Source organism: Haemorhous mexicanus, chromosome 13 (assembly GCF_027477595.1).
Source record: "Haemorhous mexicanus isolate bHaeMex1 chromosome 13, bHaeMex1.pri, whole genome shotgun sequence".
In the NCBI taxonomy this organism is placed as follows: domain Eukaryota; kingdom Metazoa; phylum Chordata; class Aves; order Passeriformes; family Fringillidae; genus Haemorhous; species Haemorhous mexicanus.
In genome coordinates, this window is record NC_082353.1 from 12,329,072 (window position 1) to 12,354,517 (window position 25,446).

General features: G+C 41.3%; 2 protein-coding genes and 1 long non-coding RNA gene across 4 annotated transcripts; 2 read left to right on the top strand and 1 right to left on the bottom strand.

Annotated features, from left to right (window-relative positions):
- Positions 1-341: 341 nt before the first annotated feature.
- Positions 342-15,257, bottom strand: SLC30A4 (solute carrier family 30 member 4). Of its 2 annotated transcripts, XM_059858403.1 has the most exons (8): positions 14,609-15,257; positions 9,683-9,829; positions 4,601-4,754; positions 4,233-4,350; positions 4,062-4,202; positions 3,652-3,757; positions 1,221-1,355; positions 342-579 (listed from the first exon to the last, which is right to left on the bottom strand). In XM_059858403.1, the coding sequence occupies exons 1-8, from the start codon at positions 14,997-14,999 to the stop codon at positions 425-427; spliced, it is 1,347 nt and encodes a 448-aa protein (XP_059714386.1). In that variant the 5' UTR covers positions 15,000-15,257; the 3' UTR covers positions 342-424. The 2 variants fall into 2 exon arrangements, with proteins under 2 accessions (XP_059714386.1, XP_059714385.1); XM_059858402.1 differs by having other exon boundaries at positions 4,062-4,350; positions 14,609-15,256.
- LOC132333373 (uncharacterized) lies at positions 6,095-14,378 on the top strand. Its single transcript, XR_009488149.1, has 2 exons — positions 6,095-7,969; positions 9,202-14,378. It is a non-coding gene; the product is annotated as an uncharacterized LOC132333373 (long non-coding RNA).
- A 3,945-nt stretch (positions 15,258-19,202) lies between the features above and the next one.
- On the top strand, positions 19,203-25,132 carry BLOC1S6 (biogenesis of lysosomal organelles complex 1 subunit 6). Its single transcript, XM_059858409.1, has 5 exons — positions 19,203-19,360; positions 20,077-20,221; positions 21,267-21,354; positions 21,916-22,002; positions 22,747-25,132. The coding sequence occupies exons 1-5, from the start codon at positions 19,294-19,296 to the stop codon at positions 22,864-22,866; spliced, it is 507 nt and encodes a 168-aa protein (XP_059714392.1). The 5' UTR covers positions 19,203-19,293; the 3' UTR covers positions 22,867-25,132.
- Positions 25,133-25,446: the final 314 nt, after the last annotated feature.

Below are 25,446 nucleotides of genomic sequence, written 5' to 3' on the forward strand. Positions count from 1 at the left end.
ATGATACATTGTGCAACCCTGGTATGATCAGCTTTAGAGACTTTTGACTGAAATACTGAATACCTGATGCTCCTTTTGGAGTGCAGGTACTTTGTGGTACGTAATGTTTAAAGGACAATATTGGACTGTAATTCGTGAGGTATCTGCAGAGCCACGTTCCAGTTTGTAAACAATAATCCAAAACCAGCTTTGTCTAAAAACCATAATAAACTGAATGAACCAGTACAACAGAGAGAGTGAAATACATGTTCTGTAGGGCAACCACTGCACTTTTTGCAGCACCAGTTCTCCCTGCTGCATGTCCCATGGTACAAATCCACATATTAATGGTTACTATTGGATAATTTTCATTTTGCATTTATTGCTCTCAGTCTTTGACTACACAAGGTAAAGAATAAGGCAGCAGTTCCCAAAAGATATGAAATTAGGCACTGGAACTCTGACAATTCGCGCAGGTTTTGCTCATCTCCTGTTTGTAACTCTGAAGCTGGATAGAGCACTTGTACATTCCAAACGTGTTCAGCAGCAGCTGCCGGGCCTTGGACTGAACATCCTCCCATTTAGATGAACTACCAGGAACTGCAAAATTAAGAAAATTATTAATAAATTCACTCCTTAAGAAACCTGAGCAATGCATATGTTCTCAAACTTATCACCTTATCACCAATGAGAAGAATTTTTGCTCACACTTTATTAATTTAATATTGTTCTTGTGGTCACTGTGTACTCTTTTGTCATCATTTTATACCTCTCTTGACAGAACTCTGTGTGTGTCTGATACCTTCCCCCCAAAAACCTGAGCTTTCTTACTAAGAACTGATATTCATAGTATAGTTAGATGTCTGAATCAGCACATGTTTTGGCAAAACATTTATTTTTCATATGTTAGACTGTTCCACATTAGAACTTCGCCCTTTCTTTCCCTAAACATGTAAGAAAATTTCTGAGGAGAAATTCTGTGGTGTTTTTTTTTTCCCCTACCCAAAGAATCCGTATTGGACATTTTGGTATGAACATATTTTATTTGCACAGTTTTCATTTACACTATGAATTTCTTGGCCAAGGTGTTCTATTCCTTGCTGTACAAAACCAGAGTTAGTAGATTTTCCTTCCCCAGAATGATATTTCTTGGTTCAATTTAAATAACAATATGAAGAGGAAGTGGTGAGGTCTTTCCTAAACTTGGATTTAATTTAGAATTATGCTATCCAGGAGCTTACCTAGTTGCAAGTGGACTATGGCAGTTGTTTTTCCTGCAGTGAGAGACCAAACATTTAAATCTTCTATAGAATAAACATCCTCAATTTTCATCAAGTCTTCCTTGATGCGATCCACATTTAAGTGCCTTGGAACTCCTGTGATACCAAACATGAAATAAAATTAATTCTGTCTGCTGTAAAGTCTCAGTAGCCTTTAAAATGTCACAACAGATCTCAAGGTCAAAGAAATTAGAATTTGTGTTGTTGGAGGTGATTAGTAACTTCCATGTTATCAACAGAAAATAACGTGGAAATGGGCCTGTTAAGTCCAGTATGCATACAGAAGTTGTACAGGAATTGCAGAGCTGTCTCAATGGAATCTGTCCTGTCCAGAATCCACACTCTGGCAACAGCCAACATTTGATCCTTTGCAATTATGTACTTTTGTTGACAACTTCACTGTGGCTTCTAACCCTTAGTAACTGCTTAGGCTGGACTCTAGGGTCAAAATCTGTTTTTTTTTTTAAAAAAAAAAAAAAAAAAAGCAAGGGCTTGTCTCCTGAAACTGCTTTTCAGGTACCTGGAATCATGTCCACAGGCTACAGTAGTCCATGTGCAGTGGTCAACACAGAGGACTGTGTTTTACAGAGTGTCCTCTCTGCAAATCAGAGATCAAGTCCTTTGGGTATTTTCAGCAGCATATCTCTATCTTACCACCACATCCTTTTTCTGTACAAAGGGCAAAATCAAAATTTTAGATTATCAACTTGGGTCAAAAACTAATGCAAGCACTGAATAAAGTCTTTCTGAGTACTTTTGATGCTTCAGTAGCTTTTATTGCTTATCTGCTAGTTTTATGGAATTTCTTTCTGTATACTATGAGGAGTTCAGCCACTCACTTCTCAAATGTCTTCAGACTTTTTACATGACTTCTTTGAACCTGGTGTCTTACTGTCTCTTAAATTACATTATTTCCAGTATTATTTTGAAAGCTCAGTTTCTAGGACTGTCTCATATGAAACAAAATTTTCCTTCTAGTGGAGACCATCAAAAATTATTTAGCTGATAAATAACTAGCTAACTGTCTGGTATTTGTACAGCTTTCTTTTTCCCAGGAAAAATGGACTCAGATTCCCATATCTACATCATACTTGTGATGGGTTTCCATTCTGCCTTATACATCTATATATTAAAAGCTAGAATCTCATTGCTTGTTTTGGATAACTATTTAATTTTTTAATTTAGCATTCTTAGTATAATGAGGAAACTGAAGTTAATAGCCAAAGTTGATACAACTTCAAGGGTCTTGATGTTGCAGCAGCAGTTTCCACTATAAACACAAGTCCGTTCTCTGGAAATTCTGAATTTGAGTTGGAAAAGTACCCTAGTATGCATAAAGCCAACATACCATCACTTTTAATGACATCATTATTATGGAGATTTTTATGGCAACGGGGATACCTATGCAAAGAGCTACAACACAAAATATCTGGAATCTGATACTTCATTAGTTTGTCTTATCTGTTTTCTTCAGCATTAGTTTGTCTTATCTGTTTTCTTCAGCTAAATCTGTTGCCTTGGAGCTAATTGAGGATTCTGTAAATTTCATCATTTTTGCCTTTTCACTGAACTTCTACTTTGTTGGATTTTTTTTAATCTTATGCGACAGCAAAAGCACTTGACTGAAGATTCTGAGGTTTCTGATTTAACCTTGTAACATAATAAAAGTGAAGTTCATGGTAATTCACATGAGCTAGGAATGTGCAGCTAAAACCTAGGATTTTTCTCCCAGCACTAACATCTCCACTTTATAAAGTAATAGTACTAGATCAAGCAGTAATAGTTGCCATGTAAGCTGTGATAAAGCAAAGGATGTTGCTGGTATGCTTCCCTTTATGTCACATAAGATCCTTCAGCCCATGTTCAGATTTTTCTTCCCTTTTTTTTCCTGCATTTTACACCACTCTTGATTTGCAGCTTCCCCTATGGGAACAGTAGATACACACAAGTAATACAAAGGCACTTGTGGGAAAGGGGAAGACAGGACTGGCATGAACCACGTGTCCAGCCATTTGCCTATGCTTGGTACCTCCTTTTACCTGCATTCACACTCACTTTAACTGTACAAGTAATAAAAGTGAGAGTGTAGAACTGAGTCTGGGCAAATGTTCACTTGACTCAGCTGAGAGTCACTGCAGACACAAAAGAAAGTTCTGTACATTTCACATCTACATCTCCTGATGGTAAAGAGTGTGCAGATATAGGACTTGTGTTGTTCTGGCCACAGTCAAAGACACCTAAAAACTGCTGCAATTTAGAGGAGCCATAAAGAACCACCAAACTAGCAAGACAGACAGGTCTCCAGGTACAATCCACATGGAGATGAGGATCATAATGTCAAGAAAACTGGTATTTTCCATGTAAAGTACTGTAGATTTGGCACAGATCTTACCTTCCAGAATAATAACTCCCGTGTCACACAGAATTCGAATTGTTGTAAAAACCACCAGTATGGAAAATACGTATGTACATATAGGATCAGCAATCTTGTATTCTGGCTGCAAAGGGAAATTTCACAATGTCAAAGGATATATGAAAACAAGATCACTTACTATGAAAACAAGATCACTTACAGAAATGTGACTCAGAAGACATGCTTACTTCTAGTTCCAAGTTTCCATGTTTGAATAGTTACAATATATAGAGACAGTTTTGCTTATTTTGCATGATGTATGAAGCTTATCATAAAATATCATTAAAAAGCTATTTTCAATAACTTATAAAAACAGGCTTCTTTTGACTTTAATCACCAGAGCTGAACTGCCAAGATGCTCCATGCCTCCAGGAGAGGCCCTTCCTTACCTTAAATCGGATGATGTAGGCAGCTACGAGCACCCCGATGCTCTGTACCAGGTCGCCCAGGGCGTGCACAAACGCTGCTCTCACGGCCAGGCTGCTGTGCCCGTGGCTGCTGTGCCCGTGGCTGCTGTGCCCGTGGCTGCTGTGCCCGTGGCTGCTGTGCCCGTGGCTGCAGTGCCCGTGGCTGCTGCCCTGCGCTGCGCTCGGAGAGCTCGGCTGAGGTACGTGAGAGTGAGGGTGGGAATGGGAGTGGGAGTGAAGGTGGCCAGATTGATTCAGCAAAAACCCCATTCTGAAAGTGAAAGAAGAGAAATGCTTCAAGAAACGGGCTTTAGGGTTTGTTGGGTGGGGAGGATTTGTTAGGGTTTTTTCATTTTAAACCAAATAATTGAAAAATAATACTCGGTGTAATGTCTCGTCTTATTTGGGAAAATTAAGATGTCCAGCAAAAATACATCCCATGACAAAGTTAGAGGCCATGAATGAATTAGCAGCTTATTGAGCAATACATTGATGAGTGTTAATGGAGAGAAAGATCTTACATTAAGTTAACAGCAACACCGACGGCTGCTGTGATGAGCATGATATCACCATTTATTTCATAGTCCATATGGATAGTTCTCTGAACAGCCTCATACAACAGGAATGCCATAAGGATATAGACCAGCAGTACACTAATGATGGCTGACAGTACTTCTGCAAACAGAAAGGAAAAAACATTATAAAAATGTGTATCAGATCCATTTCTGTTTCCAAATTAGAATGTGGACAGGGCCTTGTTTTAACTACTTTATTCATATCATAGCTAATATAAACAAGTTGAGTGATAAATAAAACTTGTAAAATAGAATTAACCAACTGAGTTTGTTCTAATAAACTCCTTCACATGTCCCTGTCATCAGTATATACCTCAAATTATGTTTTCTCTGAAAACTTCTGCCCAAGTGATGATCCTGACTTCTTCAGATAACCAGAATATCTGACTGAGAATTCACAGGCAAAGGCCTTGTCCAGGGATGAGGAGCAGAGGTGATCTCAAACGTTACCAGCCTACCCACAAATAAGGGAAACCTTGATTTTAATTGTCCAGAGTTTTAAGTTGAGTTTAGAAATTATTGTTATATATCCTTTTTTATTTAGTAAGGAGAAGAAATTACAAAAAATTAAAGAAATCAAACAGCACAAACTTGTCACACATTATACTCTTAAGCTCCTTGACATATGTGTTCATAAATGTTATCTGAGGCAGATTTGAGCTACAAAGGCTTGCTTAATGTAAGTTTCTGTATTGCTGTGATATGCTGTTCTAACATTATCTAATATTTACCAAATATTATTATTTCACAAAAAGCAAAAGCATTATGACTATTATTTTGGCATAGGAATTTCATCTGATCAGCAGGGACTTTCAAAAGGAAACATATATCTAAATAAAGATAAAAATTAGAAAACTAATAAAAACTAGTATTGCATTGTCCTATGCTTTCTGCTGCCATTTACATCTGTGGAAAGTGGTTCCAGTTCTCTACAACGTTCCTGCTGTTCAGATGGGAGGTAAGCAGGGCTAAATATTTTATAGGTCGGGACTTTTGTGCTGCCCAAGTAGTCAAGTCATGAAATTGTGCTGGTACTAGCACACCAACCTGAGAGGGATGAGTCCACACTACAGTTTTAAGGTCCTACTATAAAGAAAAAAGGTATTTCCAAATGGGCCACTAGATTGCTTTTATCATAAATGTACTTTTACCCTCTAACTTCATATTCTGAAAACTATCGCCTGCAGCAGCTAAAACTTAAAAAAAAAGGCAACACAGCTGGCAGAGAAAACATTAGCCCAGTTAAAGACTGTCTCAGTTATAATCAAGTTAATACAGGGCTTTACAAAAAGCCCTGGGAAAACCTTAATGCTTGCTCCATTGTATTGCATATAAATCTGCAGCCATGCCTGAGTAATCTGTAATCATTATGCATAATGCTCATTACTGTCACTTGCCAGATGGATCACTGGGATCTCAGCCTTCCTCTGTGAACTCAAAGATCAGAGGTGGAATTAATTTACTTGGAATTGCAATGGTTGTTCTTCCCCCTAGTTCCACACACGTTGCCCTGATTTATTCCCCAGTAAGGGCAAAATTCTGCCCTTGGCTGTACCATAGCTCTAAGAATACTCATCTGAGAATTGCCTCTCTTCTTCCTCTGCTTTCCATCTGTCAGCCTGAAGTACAACTTGGGTTACTGCAGATGTCTTCTCTAACACAGAAGTGGTTTAATTTTATTTATTGAGTATTACAGCTATATCAGCATTTTAATGTCACCAAAATCAGTTGATCCATGCACTGAATTACTAACATCATTATGGGAGAAGAAACTCACACCAACACATTCAGCTGCTGGGTAGTGTGTCAATGCCTGGATGAGGAACAGCATTACCAGGCAATAACAAGGCTCTGAAAGTCAACTGCCATAATCTGAGATGATTTTAGAGCAACTTGAAAATCCTGGAAATATCCACAGAAATGGAAATTATCTTTACAAAGCTGGCAGATTATTCAGGGCAACAGTCCTAAAAATACACAATACATTGCTTAGAAGGTTTTCCAGAATGCTTTTTTAAAAACTTGTGAAGCCATAGCACATTAGCATTTACCAGAGAAATAATATAGTGTGCTTTTACAATCTAAACCCACGTTTTCTGCAATGGAAACCAGTGTTTTCCTTGCAGTTTCTTCCAGAGTCACTGTCATGTCAGCATTGGAGATCTGTGCTGAGATCTTTCCCTTCTTGTGAACTGTGCACGGTCTCAGTGGACTGGCTGATTCTGTCATTACTAACATTGTCTCTGCAGCAATGGATGAGTGCCAGGTTTCATATCTATGCTTAAATCTGCTCAGTGGTTTTGCTGAAAAGGAGGTATCTGCACTTGGTGGGGAAACTGAACTATTCTTGGCTTCAGGAATTTAATTCTTCTTTAACATTACTGCAGTTTGCATTATTTTGTCTTCACTTTTCTAACTTATTCCTGAATCTGTCAGCTTCCTTTTCACTACTGAAAAGGGAATAAAACTGAAGATGGAACTTATATATTATGTATTCAAAGAGAATTCAAAAAAATGAAAATTAGTGCTAAGTTCCTTCTGGAATTTGACTAGACAACTAACAGGTCTGTTGCTTTTACAAAGTGATATTTATGGGAATGATTGGAAATTCATCATTCTGCAAACAAAAATGGTAACAAGTACCAGAAACATTGTTCATTAGAATGTTTTCATGCCTACCGAATGTATGGATTATCTTAAAACTTAATGCAGAGCAGGTCAGTCATGAGACAGTTCTTGCACATATTCCCAGCTTTAAACAAATAATCCACATATTCTTCTGTGACAGATGTCCAATCTGTACCCTACTTTTAACATCCTGGCATGTTTTAACATCTCTCTTGTGAAGTTTAAACTACTGTTGAACTGATATTATTTGCTGACAAGCTTCTTACATATAGGTTACTTGAAAAAATGTGTTACAACAAGGATATACCCTAGAAACTGCTTTGTTCTATTGCCAGCACTCACTGATGTGTGAAACTGGGCCCTCAGGCCACAGCATTCAGACTGGGTGCCTAAAATCAGGCAAATAAATTTCACAAATGTGATTTTTAAAAATACTGTCTATAGTAATTTTGAACCATCCCATCTTCTGTACTTTGGGGGTCCCTGGCAAAGCTTTGACTCACTTCTTCTTCCTTCCTGCAGCACAGAAACTTCTCCCCAGCCCCAGACTCTCCTCCTGCTCATCCAGAGAGCTGCACTGCTGCTACTCATGCAGGATGGCTGAAGTAAAAAGGAACCCCTGGAAACTGTAGTCCTGCTCAAAGGACGGTCAGCCACAGTGGGTTGGTTGCTCAGGGCTGCTTCCAGGTGGGTTTCATATATTTCCACTCCACAACCTGCTGGCACTGGGAGCAGAAAAGGAGGAGCAATTGTTGCAGAAGTGAGAGGCTGCTCCCTGTAGCTGCTCCTAGAGAGAAGGGCAGTATAGATTAATTTTATGGGCCACATCTGGCCCATGGACCACCACTGGATCAGTCAGGCTAGTATATGACTAGTATTTTTCCTGACAGTAAACTGGAAAGAAAAAAATATACAGAAAATGAGGCGGCAGGAATCCTCAGGGATTTCTTCTTTCACATTAATTGAAAAGTCAATGAAAATTTACAGAACTTAATAATATTTTAATGATTAAGTAAGGTCCTTTAACTTTTTTTAAGATAAACCCCTGTTTTAAGCTAGGCACGTTCAAGGTATGTGCTATTTGATTTTAGAAAAGTTACAAAGACATGTAAACTACCCAAATTATTTTGAAATAGGGTTAAAGTATGTATAAATGCTAACATCCTTCTGGAGAGTATGAGCAAATGCCAGGGGCATACCTGCAAGGTCAGGTTTCAGTATGAGAGGAGCTCCTATCACAAAATTAAAACTTCATGAAAGAAAAGTTTGTAATGGGAAATGCTGGCATTGCTAATGCTTTCTTGCTAGAGCCCCAAAGAGCTTAGCTAGTGTACAGAGTTATGCATTCATGCACTAGTGACTAACTGATGACAAATGACAAGGAGTGATGGAGTTGTTGAATTCTACTGCTGTTCTAGCAGCCAAAATAAGAATTGCAAATAGTGACTACACAAGAATGAAATTCCTTGAAAAATGTATGCTGTAGAGTGTTATAGAAAACAGGTAGAAAACTGGGACACTAGAAATTATCTATTTCATGAAAAAGAAACTTTGAAGCTTTTGCTAAAATGTCTACAGACCTGCAGCTGTATATTATATCCAGTTAGCGACCACATGAAAACACTCTTTATCATCATTACATTTCCAAACATAAAGTAATAAATCCTGAAAATATTCTTCCAAGGGTTAGTCCATAATTCTGTTTATACTTCTTTTTAGAGACACCTAAACTGGACAGAGGTTAAGTAACTTGCTGTATTTTGCAAACCATGGGGCATTTTGACCTCGGCTTTCTGCGGTTTGGGGAATGCAAGAGGAATACTGATTTATACAAGTTCTGGCAGGGCAGAGCTCTCTAATAATATGTTCTACATAACTTCTTAGTTGTGGATTAAAATGTAATTTTTCACATTGAATAGGACCTTTTTCCAGTATCACAATTCTGCTGAAGTCAACAAGATTTTTTAACTCCAGGGCACTGGCAATAATCTGTTGTGAACAACCACGGGCTGACATGCACAGCTCCTGCACCAACAATGTCATCATGAATTCAATTCCCCAGTCTTCCTCTTCAAGAAGGAAGATGAATCAAGCATTCAGAATTTAACTCTGAATCTGCTAAGTGGCAGTTCCACAGAAATGGAGGGACTTGCCTTGCTCCCAGTGAATGAAATTCTGCTGTCAAACTTATGGTTGTTTGGTTTTTTTAATCTATTCACTTGTGGCAATACAACTAAACAGTGTATCCCCAATGGCCAGTGAAAGGACATTGAGAGTCAGTTAAAGCAACTCTTAGGTTTGTGCTACTTTCTTTCTAGCTACCTGTTCTTCTAGAATTAGGTGCTCTTTACAGTTTTTGCTTAAAATACTCTTTAATAGCAAAATCTGATAGCTACATACCTAAGCGATGAAATCCAAAAGTGAACCTCTTTGTTGGAGATTTTGCAGACAGCCAGAGAGCAAGGAGGGTCAAAATAATACCACTAAGGTCAGTTAGCATGTGAAGTGCATCTGTCATAATTGCTAGACTGTTAGCAACATAGCCACCTGAAAACATAATAGGAAAAGTCAGGACACATGAAATTTTTCATTATTTTACATAATAGCCTCTTGCACAGCTTACAGTTATTTCTTTTCAGAATAGTATATGAGAGCCCTTCTTATACCCACTAAACATCGATGGCTGTTTGCCTTTACAAGCAAAATGCCATGCTATAATTTAAAGCTATCGTTGTTAAAAGTGCAGTCAAGTGTGCTTTCTATTAAGAGTAACATAGAAAGGATTCACTCCTGTTATTCTAACAGAGACTACTTGCATCATAATGTTTGCAAGATCAGGTCCAAAACAGTTTTGTATCTTTTCTCTACACATTACTGCACATGTATTTAATCAACTGATTCTTTTGTTAAACTACATCTGTTAAACACTCTGACATAACAGAACAGGAACAGAACTCCACAGATTCAATGACCATGAAATTTACCCTGTCCTCTTTTTATTTTTATTACTTTATCACTTAACGTTAATTATTCCCCATCCTGGCAGAACTGTGTAAGTTCTTGCAATAACTATTGCAAACAATGACTTTCACTTGTACAGCATTTTTCTTTGTTATTGATTACCATAATTTTTTCTTGTAATATTGAGCTGCATTGAGACAACCTGAGATCAAAGGTTAATATCTTTGTTCCAATTCAATTGCTAGTGCTGCTACTGGATGAGTGAGAGATTTAAACAATGCACCTCTTGCTTAAGTATCGCTTATAGAGACGGGAATCAAGGACAGGCTGTGTTGTCTCCCATATGCTTGAAGGTAAGCCCATTATCTCAGAAAAGATCAAATCTTCAGTGTCAGCTCAGCTAGTATTTGGTTTCTCTTTTTACCTTGAGATTGTCATGCAGCCTGTAAATTGTTCTGAGCAAAGTGTGCAGCTGGTGTGCCATTTGGCAGGCTTCAGGCTCCAACTAACATTTCAAATAAAGAAATCTTCATATACAATTAAAATTGTCTTAGTGAAGAGGCTGACCAGAGGAAATAGCAAAGGGGAATTCACAACTGGCTGATAGCTTTTAAGACTGGTCATAAAACCTTTGTGTGTGTGTGGCTGTGAGTGCTCTTATGTACACACCTGCAGACAGAGCTACCCTCTCCTCGCCAGCCAAACACGGAGCACAGCTGTACTGCAGTACTCTTTGTGCTGTGGCCACCTACCAAATGCACTACATTTCAAACAGCTCCTTTCCTCCAGCCCCTTTCTTCAATTGTTCAGAACTTTCTATGTCAAATTCTTCTGAGGCTGAAATTCTCCAGAAGGCCATCGCAGCTCAAAAACAATGGCTTTTTAAGATTTAGCAATTCAGCAGCTTTTTGATTAAAATGAGTTATGCCTTTCCTTTCTGAATTAATTTATGTTTTCCCATAATTTAAAAAAAATATTTAGAAAGTGCAACTCAACCTCATTTATAGTCAACAGAAAAGAAACAATAATTTGTATGTAAGGACATTTAGTTCAGCACTTTACATATATCATTATTTACAGTATATATGTTGATTCATATGTATTATTTTGAGAATCACTTCATCCAAGAAGAGTCAATTCCACTTCAGCTAGCCTCTCACTTCTAAAGATTTTCAAAATAAAAGTATAAGGAAGGAATTCAGATACTGAAGCTAAACATAATGCAGCATGTGGATTAAGCAAACATAATTGCCATTTACGAAATCTGAAATCAAAGGTTCTCTGTTTCTAAAGTTATTGGTTCATCACGTGGTTAAAGGTACTGCCTAGGGGCTGTTTAGATACAATTGGCAACTTGGAAAAAAAGACACCTATAACCTTTAGAAATAGCTTGATGGCTCACCACTGTTTTCAGTGACCCATGAAAGATAGCAGTTCTCCTCATGGATGATCAATTAGAAATCTCTAAACATAGATGAAAACATCAAAACACTGTGAGAAAAGCTAATTAGGACTTGCAATATGTTTTTCATTTCTTGATGCACAATGGTTTCCCCAAAGTGTAAATTGTTATATAACTGGTCATCAAATGAAGCAACAAACACTGAGATAGGCTGAAGTAATGAGTTTGGAAAAAATATGCCAATCAAGATCTTACAAAAAAAGCTGCTGAAACAAGATTTGCTTCATCTTGACACTGGTAACAGACACCAGAAAGATTTTACTGAAAAAATTAGTTGTCTGATAGAATCTTCTGCCTCTCTTTTAGAAACTCAAATCTGTCAAAGATCACAGAAGGAAGTCAGTTAAAATATCCTACACAATCAGATCTTCCCAAATACCTGAGCTTCAGATCAATTCATAAAGTTTGGAAATTTGAAACCAGCCAAAGACAACACAGTACAGGGCTGTAGTGAAATAAATTAAACAGGTGGGACACTGACCCAGGACTTGGGGGCTGTATCTCTAATTACTCTTCTGCTGATTATTACTTGCCCTGTGACAAGTCATTCAGGTCAAGATCCACAGAATTACAGAGATATCCAAAGCCTCTATGCTCTGTGGAAGATGGATGCCTGAATATTTCATGGGTCTGATTCTGTGTCCAAAGAACGAAATATGGCTGGAAACAGCACACCCAGAGCTGAGGAGGATGAGTCCATAGTACAGCACTGACACTCTGTACGGACAAATCCAGCCTGCTCAAGCCCTGACTGTGCGGGAAGAACAAAGATGATGTGACAGTGATCAGAGTATTTTTACTCTCAACATCTATTATTTCTAGAGCTCTCCCTGCACTAGCTATGGACAGGTCTCCAACAGCATGAATTGGATCCACAGCCCCAAACAAAAATGCTCCCAGTGACTTGAGCATCAACCTGCCAGCAGCTCAGACATTATTCAGTAAGAGGCCCTTCAGATGAACTAAATTCAGTGTACATCAGAGCTCTGATACAATCAACTAACATCACTCTCCTGTTAAAGGATGTCTAAGCCTAAAATACAAGACTATTGCTTATCAAATTTACCTGAGTTCATGCTGAACCAAAATCTCAGCCAGAGAAAAAACATTGGAGCCAGGGGGCATATGGAGGCATTCAGCCAAATCCCCAGAGGTTTGACACATAGTGCCTTAGCCATAATCTGATGTATTGTGGCCTGTTATTAATGACCAGCCACACACTGAGACATGCTGAAAGGCAAAACCACTTTTTTCCATTAACCCACATTCCTGAAATAAGGCCCCAAATAAAAATGGTGCAGACACAGTCAATATTCTGGTCTCTCTCTGAAAAAATGGAACATTTCTTTTAGGGGTTTCCCCCCCCCCACATCTGTGGGACAAACTGCAATAGTTATCCTCTAGCAATTATTTTGTTCCCTATCCATCTTGCACAAGTTTGTCTTAAGAACACAGTTCACAGTAGTCCTAGCAAAAGCATCCAAGAGCATGAGCTCACTTCACACAAGTATTCAATTGACTCAATTTGCAGAAGTCAGGAGGAGGATGTAGATCCCATGCTGCTGATCTTCACTTCCAGAAAGTTATTATGATTTGATTTTTTGTGTGTGTTTGAATTATGGCAAGTAATTAATCTGATTAGCTCTGATTCAGACTTGAATGTTGAAATTTAAGAAATTTAAAAGCAATTAATTGCTATGGAGAGACCTGGCTCAACATACATATCAAGGTACTGGCACTGTGCAGTGCTCCCCACAACTCACAATCGGGACAGTGGGTGAGAACATTAAAGCATTTTTCAGGAGGCTGAGTCACACCCAAGAGACACTTGCACTGCATGGCATGGCTGTATCCAAAATACAGATAGCAACAGGACACAGTAAGTGAACAGAGATTAACAGATAAATACTGAACTTTGTAAAAATGATAAGACAATGGCAAAGGCATAACATTTAACAGCTAATCTATGCCTCTCAAGGACACTCACATTTTATTTCAAGTCTATGCTGCTAAAGCCTATTTGATAAAGCACAGTTGTATAATGTCAGTGTGTCATGCACAGGTTCTCCTCATCCTGCACAGCACAGCTGTTGGGAGGGAGCAATAAAAGCTGAACTTGAGCTATAGGGTCACTCTTCTGAACAACAATCAGGTGCTTATATGGGAACTCATTTTCAGGTAAAACCCAACTATACTTCTACAAGCACTAACAAAAACCACAAATAATTTAATGGAACTACTTGGTATTCTTATATGTTGTAGCAGGAAGTATTAAAATAACTGTCACTTTAAATGACTGTGCTCATATGATTTATGTCTGGATGGAGCACATGCTAGTCCAGAGCACAGTAGGACATGAAGAATCTCAAGGGAGTGATGTCTCCATTGAAATGCCGTTGATAGCTCAGGACTTGTCTCTTTAGTTCTAAGTAGCAGTGTGTATTGCTGTATCTGGTGAATAAAGACAAATACCCCGAGTATTAATTTCATTATTATGGTAAATGTCACATTTAAAACTATATTTTCCTCTTCTTCTCTTGCTGCATGCACAGCAAGATTTTATGGCCGTTGATTAAAAAATATTGCGATTGAAATTGCTCATGCCACTTCTCCTTTGTTAAAAACAACTTAAAAACTTGCAAGAAGAAATAAAAATCCATTAGACAAGGAAAAGTTAGTATATTTTATGCCATTTCTGGGAATTTATGAGAGATTCAGGTAGGGAAAGTTGCAAATTCTTTCAAGGAAAATACAGGTGGACTTTATTCCCTCTCACTCTCTTCAAGTGCAGCTCATCTCTCTGGTCTCTCTAAAGGACTGATGGTTCAAAGCCAAGGCCACAGCAGCCTAACAAGCAGGGAGGCACCGTGCCGGAGGGACGGCACAGAAGGCCCCCGACTCACCTATGAGCTCCCCCGTCATGAAGAGGAGGTAGAGGAGGGCAGCGAGCGTCAGCCGCTTCTTCACCTTCCTCTGCTTGGAGCGCTCCCGCCGGCTGCTGCAGCCGCTGCAGGGGTCCGGCCGGCCGGCCCGGGCGCTGCGCAGGGCGATGTCCCGGTCCAGCAGGGACTCATCGTCGGACGGTAGCCCCGGGGACGCCCCGTTCACCGGCGTCTCCGGGGCCGCCTCCGAGCCGTCGTCCGCCACCACCACGCGCAGCTTGTTAAACCTGGGGAAGTCCTCATCCCCCACCTCGTCCGAGAAGTCAAAGGCACTGGAGTCGTTCAGGAACAGAGGGTCCTCGCTCTTCCCTAGCAGGGACTTGATGCTCGCCCAGAGCCCGGCCCCAGCCATAGCGGCGGCGCTCGGGGGCCTCGCCGGGCGCGGCCGACCCGCCGCGGGCGGCTCCGCTGGCGCAGCTGTGCCCTCGCAGGCGGCGCCCCGATCGCTCGTCGTCCCGTCAGGGCATGTCCCCTACATCGCCCCGCCGGGGCCCGCGCAGGTTGGACGGAAAGAGGCGCGGGGCTCCGCCGCGGAGCGCTCCGGCACCGCCGGCCCACAGCGCCGCCTCCGCGCCGGGCACCGCACCGCGAGGCGCTGTCACCGCCCGCGCCCCGGTCACCCCGCGCAGCGCTCAGCCGGCGCAGCCCCGGTCACGCCGCGGCCGGGCAGGCGGCGCCCGGCGCGGGGCCGCCTCCCTGCCGGCGCAGGGGGAGCGCCGCCGCCGCCGCCATGCGCGTCACATCCCTCCGCTCCGCGCACCGCCGCGGGCGGCCAGCGCGCCGCCCTCGCAATCCCTGCGCGCTCCCGGGGCCGCCCCGCGTGCGGCGGCGGCAGCAGTTGGTGGGAGTCGCGTCCCCTGCGCGCCCGCGGACCCCGCCGGCACCGCGGCCTGCGCCGCCTGCGTGGGACGGCCGCGGTTCGAGTCCCGCTCTCGCCGGCTCGCCGCGCCCGCGCTGCCCGCGGAGCGGGGGAACCGCGCTGCGGGGTCGGGGGGCGCAGGGGCGGCATCCGCGTGTCCCTCGGGGTGGCCTGAGGGGCTGTTCCCTTCCCTCCGTACCTTTGTGTTCAGTGGGTAAATGCTATGCGAGGTAGAGGCTAAGAATTGCCCAAGCCATGCAGTGAAGGTATGGAGGTCTGTGATAGGCAGGAAGCTGTGTTCAGTACGCTGGAAGCCTGAACTGCATAGTTCCGTGCTCTGGCTTCAGATTTTGAACGGCAGAAGTTTGCATTGTATTGCTTTTCTCTTTCTCTTCTGTCACGGCACAGCTCTTTACATTGTTTCAGTAACTCTGTTAAAGTAGAGTTGTAGGAAGTTTCATACGGCTTTCTGAACATTCCTTAAAGGATGTAACGAGAAACAAACCTCAAGGACCCTGCTGTTGTATAATTCCTTTCATAGCTGTGCTCTAACACAAGACTAATTAGATTCTTGCCTTTATTAATTTTTCTGAGAGGCTATTTCTGCTCCTCATGGTCTGAGTACTTGAAATTTTCTTCTGAGTTCAGCCTGCACGTGTTCTGCATCAGTTTGTACCTATGGCCAAATTCTGTTACTGTTTTCAGTCAGTTTGCTAAGCCATAAACATTTCTGGGAAATCATGCCTGTCACAGAGAAGGTTCATATCTTGCTTTGTTACTGGGTTGAAGAAAGTTACCAAGGGAAGACTATAGAGTTGTATGGAAGTGCAGGATTTTGGAGAAGAGCACTCCTTTTCTGGTCAAAGGCTGATAGCAGATTTTGGTAGGCATCAGGGCAGTGCTGCAGGACAGGGAGTGAGCCCCCTCTTGGAACTGGTCCTGAGTGTAAATCTCAGGTTATTTTTCTTCAAGTGGCTAAGGTGGTGCCATCTCCTGCCCTTTTACCCACCTCATGGTTCCCCCAGCATTGTTACCAGCACAATTGTTCAGGGGCCAGACATGAACTGAGTCCCTGAAATGGGTCAGAATTAAACAATGCATATAGGGAGGGTTTTGGATATATTTGTATGTGTAACTGAGACTGCTTGCATGATCTCAACTAGCACAGACATCCATATGACAACGAGGGGGCAGTGAACAGTGTGGGAGTCAGAATGAGCAGCCAAGGACGGGAACCAGTTAAGCCAGCCTTGCTGTCCACAAAGTGCTCCCAGCTATGTTCCAGTTCACCCATTTTTGATGTTTTTGTTCTCTCTGCGTGATTTAACTCACTCTGTGTTTCAAGAGTTTCACCACTTGTACCAGCACAGAGTGAAGGACACACAGGCATGAGCAGCCAGAGGCACCAAAAGAACTGCATTTAAAACTGTCTTAAAATGTTGGGTTTTATGCTGGAGCCACTCCTACAGGAACAGAAACTTCCAGCACTGAGGAAGGGTATTTAGCCGGAGGGACTAACACACTAAACCAGGGCACCAAGGTTTGCCAGCTCACCTTTTACTGAATAACTGAGACCAGATGTGTTATCAAGTCAAGAACCAGCTCATGCATTGGAAAGATGAGCCTCTGTTCTCTGCTCAGATCTGTTTGTACCAGCTACACTCAATTTCTTCATTGTAACAGCCAAGGCTCTGCTCTTTCTATAGTCCCATTTACTTAATGAGGACAGAGAGTCTCTAAGAGGTTCCTATTAATGTGAAGTATTTCCTTTTCATGTTGTCATCCCTGAAGTCACGTGGCACTCCAACGCTGATGGTTTAAAACATCCTATTTTTTATACAATTCAAGCTAACTTAACTCCATTTTCACTCACATTTCTAGGGTGGGGCATGGTTACAATAGATGTAACTGCTTAAATCAGTAGCAAATAAAATCCAAAATGCCAGTGTGACAGTGTCCATTAAAGGTTTCTGAACACAGTTGCTACAACATAAAATGAAACACAATTATGTGGTGTTAACAGTATTACAAACATAGGCACTTGGGAAATAGTTCCTGTGAAACAGAGGACATTTTGCAGAAGAAAAGGAACAAGAAAAGTTTTCTGCCATTCTCTTTTTTGGAACATTTGGGTTAACAAAGAGTTAAATTTTAATTTGTCTAGAAAACCAGATCGCAGTTTTCTATTCCAATCCTTAGTCTATTTCTGCAAGACGTGGGAAGGCCTGGAACAGGCAAAGCAGGAGCACAAATCTGAAACTCCCACATCTCAAGTGAGACTATTTCAGAGTCATTATCTCACTTGTTCTTACTAGAAATTCCATCTGGAAACTGCAAAGTCTTTCCCAGTGAAACTTTCAACAAAAGTTGTGGGTTTTCCCCCCTACCAAAAGAAACTTTTAAGTAAAATTGCTAACTAGTCGGAATTAGGAATTTGAGTCTGTTTGAGATAACTAACAACTTCCTCTTGTTGCTCCTTTAAAAAAGCAGAAAAATGGGTCTTTAATCTGATGATGGAATAGTGACATAATTGTGAGCAAAAGTTAATTAGAATATGCGTAAGAAGAGAAATGCAAAAGGATTTGCAACAATCTTGCTGTTAGAAATGTTAGTTTTAAGGCTGACAGATCACGTCAAAAGCCCCTTTTTTTGCCTCAATCTATTTCTGAAAAGCATTAGGGGGACTGCCTGAATTGAATTTAATCTTTAAGGTGTGGAGATACATTAAAATACTGCATTAAAATAAACTTTCTGAGTGGTCCTTCATTAGTTTTTCTGTAGTTGCACCTGCATTTCCTGAAAAGACCTTTATAGGTAAAAGAGGGAAAAAACCCATAAGTCCTACCATACAAAACTGATTTTCATTAAAGAATATATCTACTTGCAAGTTGGTTAGGGCAGGGTGCTGATAACACCAGGGTGGCAGTTTGATCCCCATATGGGCCACTCACTAAAGAGCTGAACTTAATGATCCCTCTGGGCCCCTTCAAACTCAGAATATTCTAAGATTCTGGGTGAAGTTATTACTGCTCTTGCACACTGTTAGGGGAGACGGAGAGACAGACACATACACAAAAGCTACAAGTAAAGTCTGCACGGTTTCTGGAGAATCCAAAGCTATAAAATACAACAGCAAGGATGTCCCTAAGAAAGGGCACCTGCGGTGACTTTAGTTGTTTTCTGCGCGGCAGCAGAGCTCCCTGGGCTGCGCTGTGCTGCTCCCGCCCGGCGGCAGCTGTCCCCGGGCAGGCTGGGCCGGTGCCATCGCACCCCGCTTGCTCAGGGCCCTGCACCACGGCGGGGTCTCCGCGGGGCTGGAGCCCGCGCACGTCGAGGCCCCGGCCCCAGCGGCTGCTCCCGGGTCCAGGCGGCTCCCGACCGCTCCGGGCGAGTCAGGCACGCTCGGGGAGCGGGGGGGGAGCGGCGGCAAGGAGCGCCCGGCACCGCCACTGGCACCGCCCCAGCGGCCAGGCGCGGCCCCGCTGCCAGGCGCGGCCCCGCTGCCAGGCGCGGCCCCGCAGCCAGGCGCGGCCCCGCTGCCAGGCGCGGCCCCGCTGCCAGGCGCGGCCCTCAACGTCACCATCGTCCCTCGCGCGTCACTTCCGTGCCCGGCGCGCGGCCCAGGCCCGGAGCGCGGCGGCGGCGGCTCTATGGTGCGGCGGCGGCGGGGCGCGGGCCGGGGGGCGCCGGGCCGGCCCGCTCGGTGAGGGCAGCCGGACCCGCCTGCCGCGGGCTCGGGCGGCCCTGCCCTGCTCTGCCCTGCCGGAGGGCGCCGGGAGCGGCAGCGATGAGCGGCGCGGAGCGGCCGGAGGGGAGGGAGGCGGCAGCCGCGGGCGACCCCGGGCACTCGCTGGGTACGTGAGGGGAGCCCGGGCCGGGCGGGATGCGGGTGCGGGGAGAGCTGAGGAGAGGCTGGAGCCGCCGCCGGGCCCGATCAGAGCGGGGCGCCCGCCGGGATGCTCCGCCACAGCCGGTGTTACGGGCGGGCTCCCTCGGAGGCCAGGGGCTGCCTCCCGCATCGTTCTCCCCCGTGCGTGGGCCTGTGAAGGGTTTTATCTTCCAAGAGCAGACATAAAAATAATCCTAGCGTGCCCGTACGAAACTTAAAGGCTGTGAAGTTCAGTTCTTGGAGTTCAGCATGGACTCTTGGTGTTTTGAGTGACAGGCTTTCATAGCCTGGCTTGTTCTCAGACTTTGGAAGCAAAAGTTGGGGGCTGTTAATGTTTAGATACTCTTGATACATAGTCAGAAGACTGATGTCCATTTTTTTCTTTAGTAGACTGGAATACTTTTGTTTTTTTTTTTTAAGATAAATATGGAACAGTTATATTTCCCTCTTTCTATTCTGCTGCTGTTCACATAAAAAGGTTTACCAGGAAGCTTGTGATACAGGACTGAGAATAAGGGAGGAATAAAGAAGAGGAAGATGAAAGTCCAGTTTAGTTGAAAAAGTGCAGAGAATTTTAATGTGTTTTAATGCATTTAATTTTTTGAAAAGGAAAATATAGTTCCTCTAGGTGAAGCTTGAAGTGTGTACTGATCTGAACAGCCTTGCTGTTCTTTGGTGTAGGTCCCAGTGATGCATCTCCAGATGAAGGAGTTGTAGAAGATCTGCCTTTAATAGATGAGAAAGCTGTGGAGCAGCTGACTGAAGGATTGATTTCCCACTATCTGCCTGATCTTCAGCGATCCAAATCAGCACTGCAGGAACTTACGTAAGCAGATTTTTGGAACCAACTTCATACACGTGCATACTTGGTTTGCTGCTCTTTTCTGTATAATTTGCTGGCTCCCTTTAACTGGAATATGGTTTATCAGCATTTCTGTATCCTGACTCGAGCAGCCTGAATAATTTGGTGATCTGTGGGAGTACCATGGGGTGGATAAGCTGCAGTGCAGCCTGCGAGCACTATGGCTGAAGAATGTGTAACACTAGAAGAGTAAAATCCTCTAAGCCAGGCAGAACAGAAGACCTAGATTTCTTAAATGCTTACTCACTTCTGCAGTGGAAAAGTTGGATTTATTTTGCTTGGAAACGTGCAGTTTGTATTCAGGGCAGCTTGTACTGAGATATATTATTTATTGTTCAGTCTCTAAACCAAACACTTGAAAAACACAAGGAGCTAAACAGATAAGAGTTCTTTGTACACTTATACCTCACTAATAACCAAGAGTAGTTGATTTCAAGTGCAGATCAGATCTGCCATGGATACAGAGATACTGGAAAGAGCTTTACACAGATCCATCTCAGATTTTGCAGGGTACCTTAGTTTGGGTTTCACTATGCATGATGTGGTTATGCTCCTGCCAAGGACAGCCTTTGTGTGGAACGACTTGAGCTGATTTGTGTGGGATGGAGATCCTTAATAATCACCAGGAATCCACACGAGTTCCGTGCAGAAATAACTTAGTCCTGCATCATGATGCAGAGGCACCCAAGTGGAAAGTCAAGAGCTAATTGTTCTTCCTTTCAGTCAACTACTGCAACCTGGAGAGTGCCTCTTTAGGGGTTTTGGAATATTTATCCTGGATATCCATGTGCTTTATGATACCAGCTGAATTTGTGCAACAAATAGCAGCTTGGATTTTTCTAAAGTAATTTACTCACGTTTTTATTGAAATCATCTAGCAATGCATAAGAGGAGTCTGGTATTGAGAAGTGTGTATTGTTACTGTTTTGATTAAAAGTCTGTTTAAAGGGCTGGTTGAAAAGCATATGTGGTGCTTTACTTTGGGTTTATGCATCTTTTTTTGTTTTAGACAGAACCAAGTGGTACTGCTAGAAACATTAGAACAAGAAATTTCAAAATTCAAAGAGTGTAACTCCATTGTTGATATCAATGCTTTGGTAAGTATCAGTAATGCCTTTTAAATTCTAGATTTCTTAATGATGTACAGAAATAAAACCAGTTCAGATATTAGGGACAAACTGCTGGAGAGGGTGGGAACCAGCATGTTTCTGTTAAATAGGAAAGGCAGTGGGAAGAGAGTGCAGGCTCAGGCAGGCAGCATTGGTGGGACTGGCTGTTCAAAGCCAGCAGCCAAAGCAAGTGTACACGTTTTTTCAGTAGGATTGAGACTCCAGCATGGGCTCTGTGCACCTCCCCACACTAGCAGGAATGGTGCATTAAACACTCCTCTGTGGTGCATAAAGTTGGAATATTTTTGTTCTGTTTCATGAATCTTAACTCAGTAGATTACTGTGTGTAACTGTTGAGATGTAGTAGTTTTCTATATTGATATATGTGATATGTAAATTTTATACATAAACTTGAACATGTTTGTTCCATTATCAAACTGTTCTGGTAATCACTGTTTTTGATTGCTATTTTATTTGTACTTATGTGCAGCTTTATAAAACAGCTGTTCTAATTTGACAGGCGATGCTTTAACAGTTATGGTTTTTAAGTTTTCAGAAGCCAAACACTATCACAACAAGTTAGTGAATATTAGAAATGAAATGATGATGCTGCATGAAAAGACATCAAAGTTAAAAGTAAGTGGGATAAATATTTTTACTTTCCAATACAGATATTTACTTATGTATTATTGACTTCCAACTTTTATTTTGGATGCATGCTGAAAATTCTGACTAAAATAGAATTTTATCTTAAAATCATATTTTCAGTAGCTCCAAGCCATGTATGTTTTTAACCTTTCACGTGCTCCTAATGGTGCTCAAGCATCTGACACATCTAAATGACTCTTTCAGTGTAATCTTCATGTTTAGGTGGTGTAAGGATCATGCCTTATTCTGTTGCTTAGCCCACTCCATTCCAAGCAGTTCTCTTTGTTGTTTCAGTTTCATTTCAATGGAAACTAGATTGTCACAAATGTAAGAATTTCTCCTTCTGTTTAATGTACCATGAACAGTGGCATGAGTTTCACGGGTTTCATGCTATGTAGACAGCCTGGTTACATTCTGGCAAGATTAGTCAGTGTGTTCAACAAGAGAATTTTTTCTTGGAGGCAGTAAATTGCATGGTAAGAGCCTTGTCAGGTGTACCCAAAGGATGACTTTTAGTGAGACTGAAGAGGGTCCAGTTTGTGTTTTCCCAGTGTAGATCACAAACTTCCCATTTCTGAACAGTAAGCTGAAAGTGGGAGGGATGAAGCAAAAAGGAACAGTTTATGTTACATTCAGTCATAAGGAGGGTGTGTTAGAGGCAGAATGGGGGGGATTTTGTTGCTTAAATATATCTATTAAACTTAGACTTATTTTCTTGTCTTTTCTGTTTAGAAAAGAGCACTTAAGCTACAACAAAAGAGGCAGAAGGAAGAATTGGAACGAGAGCAGCAACGTGAGAAGGAACTTGAAAGAGAGAAACAGTTAACAGCAAAACCTGCAAAGAGGACCTGAAAACAGAGCATGCAACAACTTGTCTGAATTAATGATTTCTACATTCACTGGAATTAAGGCAGACTTTGCTGAAATTGGGCTATAGCTGTTGCTAGCAACAGTCTACTGTATGGTATTATAAATTCCAGAATGGTAATAATAGAGTTGGTAACATTCACATTTTTTAATTTCAGCCATTCAAGTTGCCTTCCTTTGTAATGCTATGCAGTTTGATATTATAATGTGAGTTAATTTTTATATATATGTATATAGGAGAACTAGGCATCGTAGTTTTATGTACCTATCCATTTTTGCTGTCTTCTGTTCTTTTGGTGTTTAGAATTCTGAGAGATGTGATGACTGACACAAGTTTTTTAGACAAAATGCAGAGAACTTTAAGCTTAAAGTTCAGTTTTCATCACCAGACCTCAGTGGCTGCATTTTCACTGAAACTGCTTTGTTTCTTGCAGTTGGGATCTGCCTTTGATCGGCAATACTGATTTCTTGTGCAGCCTTAGTTTGATCCATCTCTAAAGAACTGAAGAAAATAGCAGTGTATTTCTTAAAAGTTCATTGCAGCAATCTTTTTTTTTTTTTTTGTCATCAAGTAACTTAAGAACAGCTTTAAAGTAACTTCTGAATAAGTTTCCCAGCTGAAATGATTGGCAGGGGGAAAGCAGAACACTAAAGATTGTCAAAATTTATGTGTGCACAATGCAAAGATTAATGACTTTGTGTTTCCACAAACATTTAAGTCAAACCAGGAAACTGTTGCTTCTGTAATGGTTTATTAGGAAGACTTGTATGGTCTAAGCATATTTTTGTGGGATTAGAAGTTGTAATTTCTTTGTCTTATGTGACAAAATAAAACATAACCAAACTAAAATTTTCCACTTCATGTGAAATTCAGCCACTTGTGGGAAGACTACTGCATTTAGTGTTTTTTCCTTAACAAATGAATCATTTGCACTTCAGGGCTATCTAAGAGATTTTTTTTATAATGGAGTCCTCGCCCAGATTGATGATTATTAGTATGTATTGATGAAAAATTTGGAATGGAGGTTGATATCCATTTCTCTGAATGTAATTCCTATCTTGTAGCACTTGGTGTGAGCTCCCATTCAAATTAATGTACAAATTGTCTAGGCTAGTGAAAGAGCTTTAAATTATTTGTTCCTACAGTTAACAAACTTGTTATTTTATAACTGTGTTTCTTTTCAAGTATATCTGTGTTTCTTTTTAAGTAATAATGTAAATTATGTGTTTTGAAGTAAGATAAAGGGTAAGCTATATAAAGTTTTCTATAAAATATGTATAGGAATGTATCACAGGGGCACAGTCAATTTTACTTTTCCTTCTGTTTTAGATGACTCACACAGCGTGCACCCCCCTGGACTTTCTGTATTGTCATTTTCTAAACTCCTAATTTCCTCTTCTTAATATTTGTTATCTTCTTCTGTGAAAGACTTACTCTAACAAGTACCCAGGCATCATGCAAGGTAAACTGGGATAATGTTTTGGGACAAGGAGAACAAACTACTTAAAGCAGTCTGAAGGGACACTGAAATACTTTTAGTGAAGCAATATTAGATTAAAACTTTCCCCAGGTATTTTTCCCTGAAGTTGACTCATGGCTGTTAATTGCCAGTGGATTGTTGGCCTCTGCTGTGGTTTGTATGTATTTCTAAGAGAAATGTAAAGAATTTCCACAGTCCATTTTTTGGAGCAGAATGTACATAACTAAATGTTGTCTAAGTATTTTATTTTGTAATGTAATTTCACAATCAGATTCTGGGAATTAAAATCGTTCTCATTAAACTATAACATGAAACTGGATGCCTCACTATCCAAATCAGGATTGAATTCCTTTGATATTTCTTGATTTGTATGCCCTCATAGAATCCAGTTTACTGTATCAAGTCATATTCTCTCCCTGTGTCAAGAACTGTATGTTTTTTTCCAAAGAACTGTGGTTTTGTGGGATTTTGTTTTGTTTTGTTTAAAAAAAAATCATGGTTACTTTAATTAAAACTAGAGAATTCTAAGAAATTAATAGAAATAGATACTTTTGAAATTTGATACATTTCAGCATTTGGGATAATTTCCAGTCAAAGGAGCAAAAGCAGACAGTGCTTACTTGAGGAATCACATGCATGTACATAAAAATAAGATTGATTAACTTTTCCCATAAAAGCATGATCTGGGTTTTCTATGAATAAGGACCTAATTTTGTTAAATGACCTTTCTGTAATAAAGGGGGAAAATAAATAAAAATATATAGGATGAAGTTTGTTCCATTTACATAGATTCTATTAATGTGTTCTTAAATTACTTCAGTGAAAACTAAAATTCATTATCTCCATAGGGTGTTCTACCAAATACTCTTGTAAGTCTTAATGTATAAAAAGTAAATGCTGCATTGGATGAAATTAACAATACTGACATCTAAAAATATGTGCTTGCATCATCAAGCAGAGCTTGAGTGAGCAGTTCTGTTGCTGTGTACACTTAGTTGTGCTTGATTTTATAAAAAGTTATAATTTATGGAGTAGATAAATGTGGTAGTACAGGGTTAGGGTTAGGCAGTGTGTGCCAGCCCTC